The sequence below is a fragment of the Microtus ochrogaster genome, linkage group LG7_11 (assembly GCF_000317375.1).
Source record: "Microtus ochrogaster isolate Prairie Vole_2 linkage group LG7_11, MicOch1.0, whole genome shotgun sequence".
NCBI classification, from domain to species: Eukaryota; Metazoa; Chordata; class Mammalia; order Rodentia; family Cricetidae; genus Microtus; species Microtus ochrogaster.
In genome coordinates, this window is record NC_022032.1 from 20,747,532 (window position 1) to 20,754,362 (window position 6,831).

At 45.4% G+C, this 6,831-nt stretch overlaps 1 protein-coding gene across 3 annotated transcripts in view; it reads left to right on the forward strand.

Annotated features, from left to right (window-relative positions):
• Positions 1-6,831, forward strand: part of Rwdd4 (RWD domain containing 4) — a 17,014-nt gene that overhangs the window by 9,339 nt on the left and 844 nt on the right. The window contains exons 6-8 of one of the 3 annotated variants that reach the window (XM_026786998.1): positions 729-778; positions 911-913; positions 3,601-3,751. In XM_026786998.1, the coding sequence (XP_026642799.1) occupies positions 729-778; positions 911-913; positions 3,601-3,642 (95 nt within the window). In that variant the 3' untranslated portion in view covers positions 3,643-3,751. Of the gene's footprint in view, positions 1-728; positions 779-910; positions 914-1,680; positions 3,753-6,831 lie in introns of those variants that run through there. The other 2 variants (XM_005362593.2, XM_013351959.2) reach the window with 2 other exon arrangements.

The window sequence follows — 6,831 nt, forward strand, 5'->3', positions numbered from 1 at the left end:
GCTGGTCTCGAACTCACAGAGATCCGCCTGCCTCTGCCTCCCGAGTGCTGGGATTAAAGGCGTGCGCCACCACCGCCCGGCTTAAACTATGCATTTTTATATGAGTTCTTGTAAGCTTTGGTCCAAACATTCTCAACACAGTGGTGGTTCTCAACCTTCCTAATACTGTTACCTTTTAATTCAGTTCCTCATGTTGTGGTGACCCCCCAACCATAAAGTTATTTATTGTTGCTACTTCATAACTGTAATTGTGCTACTGTTGTGAAGCATAATGTAAATATCTAAAATATCGGATAAGTGACTCCTACGGAGGTATGACCCACAGGTTGAGAACACAGCAATAGGGTGAAGCTCCCTTTGAAAAACGTTTTACCAACGCGTGGTCAAGCTGTCCATAAGTTAACTTTCACTCCCCTTGAGTCCTGAAGCCAAACATTTATCAGTGTCATCTTGCTTATCTGGAGCCAAGTGCCCTGATATGAATCCTGAAACAGCTAGTCCCGCGTCCCGCCCACATAAACGACTGGCCTTGTAGGAGGTAGAACTCTCCACCTGCGTGGGAGCAGTGTGGCAATCACACCCCTCACTTTTCCTTGGTAACAGGTTTGTTTTGCACACTTTCATCTACTTGTTGTGTGCAGTAGTATAAAGAACACTATTTGCTAGGATGTCGGTTCATTTACAACCAGTGGTCGGTCTTACTAAGGTTACTGATTTTTGTCCTCTAGATCACAAAGGGGAGCTCCCTCGAGGCTGGAACTGGGTTGATGTCGTGAAGGTACAGCTTACTTACTTTCAAGTCTTCAAAGTTGTTACAGTTATTGCCATCAAATAATGAGTTGTCTGTTTTCCATTTCCTTCCTGCCTCCTTTGGGATCTCATGGATATCCGTTTACATTTTTGGACTCAGCATGTAAGTATTCTTGAAGCCTTGGCATTCTCGGCTTCCTCGGTCTTGGAGCATTAAAGCTAAGTAGGAAGCATAGCTCCCGTCTCTGCTGCCGTGTCCCCCAGGGTCAGCCTCACTGTAGAATGGATGTGTGCGAATCCAGACATCTCCTGTTGAGCTAGATCATGAAGAGAGCTGCAGAATGGAGAGCTGGCACCATGCCAAGTCTTCTTTCAGAACCCGTAGTTCTTATTGAGGGATGGAGAGATGGTGAGGTGGTTCTATCCGTATATTGCCTGTTGTGCATGCATGAGGACCTGAGTTCAGATCTCCAGCGTCCTCATAAAAAGCCGGGTTCAGCCAGGCAGTGGTGGCGCACGCCTTTAATCCCAGCACTCAGGAGCCAAAGGCAGGCGGATCTCTGTGAGTTCGAGGCCAGCCTGGTTTACAAGAGCTAGTTCCAGGACAGGAACCAAAAAAAGCTACGGAGAAACCCTGTCTCGAAAATCAAAAAAAAAAAAAAGCCGGGTTCAGTGGCATGCATTTGGGGAGTCAGGACTCATCGCCCAGCAAGTCTAGCTAAACTAATGAACTCTTAAGTTTTTAAACCTCTTGGAAGTAATATGGCCTAGAGGTAGAAGGTACTTGTCTGAACGGTTACAGTTTAAACTGCCATGACTTGAACTTGATTTCCGATTGTTTATTTACTTTTTGATTCTGATAGAAATAATACCTCAGGTACTGTCATCACTTCCACGTAATACGTAGATTTTTTTTTTTTTTTTTTAAAGTTAAGCAAAACTGGCTCTAAAGACGATGAGTAGCACCTGCAGAAGAAGCAGGCAGCCCGGATCAACATGTCTCCTTACCTTTTCTGGCACCGAGTGGCATTTTACAAGACATAGCTCTTTTGTATGTGTCTTTAAAAATAGAAGTGGAAAGTCCACGACGAGATCTGGTTGTAGTAAATTATTTTCACAAGCTCGCCTTCGTGAAGGTGAAAGTGTAGCCATTGAGAGTCCTCTCTGCTGCCGGGAGCATCGTCGGCAGTGGATGGCCCTCGGGGGCGAGTCAGTGGTGACTTCCACCAAGCCGCTTGCAGATGGCAGTTCAGTGGTGACATCACTGGTATTCCATGGCATGACCCTAGCAACAGGCGTCTCCCCGTAAGTCGCCATCTCCTCCTGCTTGGATAACCAAGAGAAAGCTGCTACAGAGCAATGTCAGCACTGGTGCTGAGGGTTCTGATTCTTTCCTCATTTGTGAGCAGTCAATTGCTTCCCCTTAATAAACTGATCTCTAGTTCTACTTTTCTCTTAGCTTGGGTGAAGGTGTTTGATCATGAGATCTTCCAATTCTGTGACGAATAGAAAGAATATAAGAAGAAAACTGAGAGCCTGGGAAAGAGCTCAGTCAGTAAAGGGCTTGCCGTGCAAGCACGAGGACCCGCGTTCAGGTCCCCAGCAGCCACGGAGAAAGCCAGGCATGCGCCTGAAACCCAGTGCTGGGTGGGCAGGGACGGGAGGATCCCTCGTGCTTGCTGGCCAGCCAGTCTGGCAGAATCCCTGAACTCCCGGTTCAGTGAAAGATGCTATCTCAAATAAATAAGGTAGAAAGCAATACAGGAAGAAGACACATAACAGATCTTGGGCCTCAACAGGCAACACACACAAATATATAGATATATCATACAACAAACAAAAACAACAGGTTTGCCAAATACTTCAGAAGGCATTTGGATAAGTGCTAGCTCTTGTTTCAAATACTTCTCTTTGCTGCATATGCCAGGATGAGTATAAGATGCCTTAATATTTAATTTTTGTATTGTTGGAGACAGTGGTTTTAATAAATTCCTATTATCTGCTATTGTGATGATTTGTTGGTAACTATTAAGGTCTTTCAGTGGATTCAGCATAAAACATATTTCCAATCCTGGGTGTACTTCTTGGTTGTTGGGTGGGGGGTGGTCCTGCTTTTCGGTGGGTTTTTTATTTGTTTGTTTTTATAGTGTCTTTTCAAATGTCCAGATGTGTTCCCCAGCCTCTGTGTCTTTTTAATAATAGACACACAAGTCTTTCACATGCTGAACTGTTGTTGGACATGCTTGGTTCTTAAACTCATTAGGTAGAAAAGGAAACCTACGGTAGTTTCACCTGGAGACTCTGTGTGTGTGTGTGTGTGTGTGTGTGTGTGTGTGTGTGTGTGTGTTGTCTGTGTATGCTTCAACGTTGTCAGAATGCCAAGTTGTACCGTGTAGTGTAGCCAACAGTTAACTTTTAAAGAACTTAGCACAGCATGAGAACAGCCTAAGAGGTGTCCATGGATTTCCTAGGGTTACCCTTGGCTTCAGATAAACCGTGTGAGCTCTAAAGTAAGTGTTCCTACACTGAAAGAGTCTGCTCGCTCTTGAAAAGCTGACTCCCGTGTGGCTTCATGGGTTAACATTGACATTGAAGACACCCAGACTATGACATCTTTTATTTTCAAGGTTCTGTTTGTGTAGTTTTTATTGTCATCTTGATTTCTTTCTTTCTTTCTTTTTTTTTTTTTAAGAAACATCTTGTAATGGAAAAAAAGTGTTTTGTTCTGTTTTAAAGCTATTACTCTGGTCAAAGTTATTGTGGGTCTTAGATCGCAAAGAATAATGCTAGTTAAATGCCAATGAACTATTTTTACTCTTTTTCTATGAATTGTACAAATCTCTGGGGCAGCTGGTGGCAGCGGTGCCTCCTGTTACCTGTGTGGACACTTGAACTCTTCCGTCAGTGCTGCCGTCACCGGATATGCCCCCGGTATATTTTCTCAGAGTCTATTTCCTTAAGACTGTATGGATGACATGCCTGAGAAGCAATAAAGTCGGAATCATAGTGATTGTTTTCTACTTGTTTTGTTTCAAATCACTTGAGAAAGAATCGCTAACTTTATAAATCTGCATTATAATCTTACGCTACGAGATGTGTACTCCTGCTGGGGGCCATGTGAGTGTCATCTTCCAAGAGGAGATATCCTGAAAGAGCTTAGGAGAAAGGAAGGAATTCCCAAAGATTCCTAGACGGGGATTACTATCTGGAAGTTAAAAACAGCTTGCACTTCCACAACTTCCCGGCCTCAGAAGAAAAGAGGCCAAGGCCGGGGTCAGTTACACTTACCCAATCCTGTCTGTGTGTGTTTAGCAGCTGACATCTTTTCTCCAGCAAGGCCCCGAGGAAGAGCTCCCATCTTGAATTTACATGTTCTCTCCAAAAGTACTGCCTGCCCTCTGGTGATTGTCCCCACGTGAGGATGCAATGACCCCACAGGCTCATGTGTTGGAACATTTGTTCCCCAGCTGGTGGCGCTGTTCTGTAAGGTTGTAGAACTTTTGGGGGGGTGGCTTATTTTTTTTCCTTTTTTTATTACTTTAAAAATAATACCATTCGCCGGGCGGTGGTGGCGCACGCCTTTAATCCCAGCACTTGGGAGGCAGAGGCAGGTGGATCTCTGTGAGTTCGAGACCAGCCTGGTCTACAAGAGCTAGTTCCAGGACAGGCTCCAAAACCACAGAGAAACCCTGTCTCAAAAAACCAAAAAAAAAAAAATAATAATACCATTCAACATTTCCACTTCCTCCCCTCCTCCCATTTCCCTCCCGCTCCCCCACTCACCCAAACTCTGCTAATGACTAGATATAAGCCCAAGCCTCAGTTTTGCTTCTAAAGACAAGTACACCAGGATTTGGTGTGTGTTTCCCCAGGACTGAGGGAATAATCAAAATAACAAACTTAAGCTGGGTTTGGTGGCTTGTGCCTTGGAGCACTAGAATCTGAGAGCCTGAGGCCAGTCTGGGCTACGGAGAGCCTTTCTGAAAAGAGAAGCTAAAAACTCCTGCCATCGGCAGAGATTATTTTGTTCCGGAAAGTAAGAACAAGAATGATAGCCCAGGAAAACTACATTTCAGAATTCAATGTTTCCCATTATGCCACAAAATCCAGAGTGTTTCAAACTGTGGTTTATGATACATTCATGAGGAAAGAATGGAGGGGCTTTGCTAGCATTATTTATTTACTGGGTTTTGTTGTTGTTTTTTTAGTTTTGGTTTTGGTTTTATGAGACGGGGTTTCTCTAGTTTTGGAGCCTGTCCTGGAACTAGACTTGTAGACTTGTTCGAGGTAGGCTGGCCTCAAACTCACAGAGATCCTCTTGCCTCTGCCTCCCGAGTGCTGGGATGAAAGGCGTGCGCCACCACCGCCTGGCTCTCTGTCTTTCCTTTTAAACATTTATTTAAGATGACGAGGGAGGTTGCTACAGTACTTGTGGAGGTCTGGACAACTTGTGGCAGTCGGGTCTCTCCTTCCAACTGTACGTCCCAGGGATCGAACTCAAGCCTGGGGCTTGATGGCAAGTGGCCTCACCTGCTGAGAGCTCTCATTTATTTAGGGAAATGGAAATGGGCACCTGGGATCCAGTCTGGGGCAGTCACTGCACAGACCCCCAAGTCTGCATCTCATGCTGAATCTGGAGAGCAGAAGGGCTCAATGCACAGGGCTTTGGGGTGTTTCCTGGTGGGCCTGGCCTCCTGCGGTTGGGGTTGGAGCGTGGGGCTGCAGGGCTCTGGTGAGGTCACACTCACCATCGAGGAGCTGCTAGCTTTTTTTTGTTTGTTTGTTTTCTAATGGAACACTTGGACTGGGCAGAAGATGCCATCATGCCCTCTACCCTTTATGGGGTTCTCTTCCTTGTGAAAGTCTGTTTGCATTTCTCTGCTGGGCAGGGGTTGGGTGGTGGAATTTGGGGTGGGGGGTGGCTGAATCAAGATGTCAAAGTTATTAGGGAAGCAGAGGTATAAATAAGAACCTGAAAGCCACTGACCGTGAAGGCACAAAGACTTGATTTTTAAAATCATAATGAGGAAAATCCTTGTGATGATTTTTGCTGATGTGAGGAATCCGAGGGAACCTCTGAGCAAAGGCAGATAAATACTTTGTTCCCGTCTCTAACTGGTGAGGACCAAAAATCAGAAAATGGGCTTCGTTTTCCCACCATTTCCACTTGCTGAGTTTCCTGTGTGAATCTAGTTTCTAAGATAAGTTGTTCTAATGGGCCAAAGGTGTGGATGAGACAGACAGGAACCAGCCCCACCCTGCCTGCTTTTCCTCCTTGAGGTCCAGGGCTCTGGGATTCAGGAAGAGATCCTGCAGGCTTTACTGCAGCAATTGCTGCATCTGTCACCTCCTGACCAGGGTTCAGCTGACTGAGGCTCTGTCCTTGACTTCCAAAGAGCACTCTCTGGGCTCGCCTTTCTCCACCTGTAACTCCAGCTCAGGGGAAGTCTATGCAGTCTTTGGCCCTGCGCATGTCCGTGCACCAACAGCACAGGCAAACAAATAATTTTTTAAGGGGAAAGACTTTCGTTGATGGTAGTGTGAGAGCCATAATTACATTTTCAGTTTTAATTATTATGCCTAAGAAATCCTTGAAACAAAAAATGCCTCTGGACTGCCCAAGGAAAGACATTTCCGGAAATGCTGGAGGCTGTTGTTTTTGTGAGATTCAAGCAGCAGGTTTTCACTCCCCTGACAAGTTTGTTGGACCCATTAGCACCTAATGTGCTTAATCACATGTGGGTGGGAAGTTCACAGGCAGGAAAATATCAGGATGTACACTTGCCCCTGCTTGGATATAGGCCAGAGGTCCATCAGGATGTATGTTTATCCCTGATTGGATGCAGGCTAGAGGTCCATCAGGATGTATGCTTGCTCCTGATTGGATGTAGACTAGAGGTCCATCAGAATGTATGCTTGCTCCTGATTGAACCCGATGGGAAATGCAATGAATTATGGGTTTTCCTTCTTAAGCCTCTGCAAACTGATTCTGGGCCATTTCCTGGGAACCTGGGTATAGACCTGGCCTGAGCCCATCCATCTGATCGGTATTTAATTAAAGCTTGCTGCAAATGTGTATGT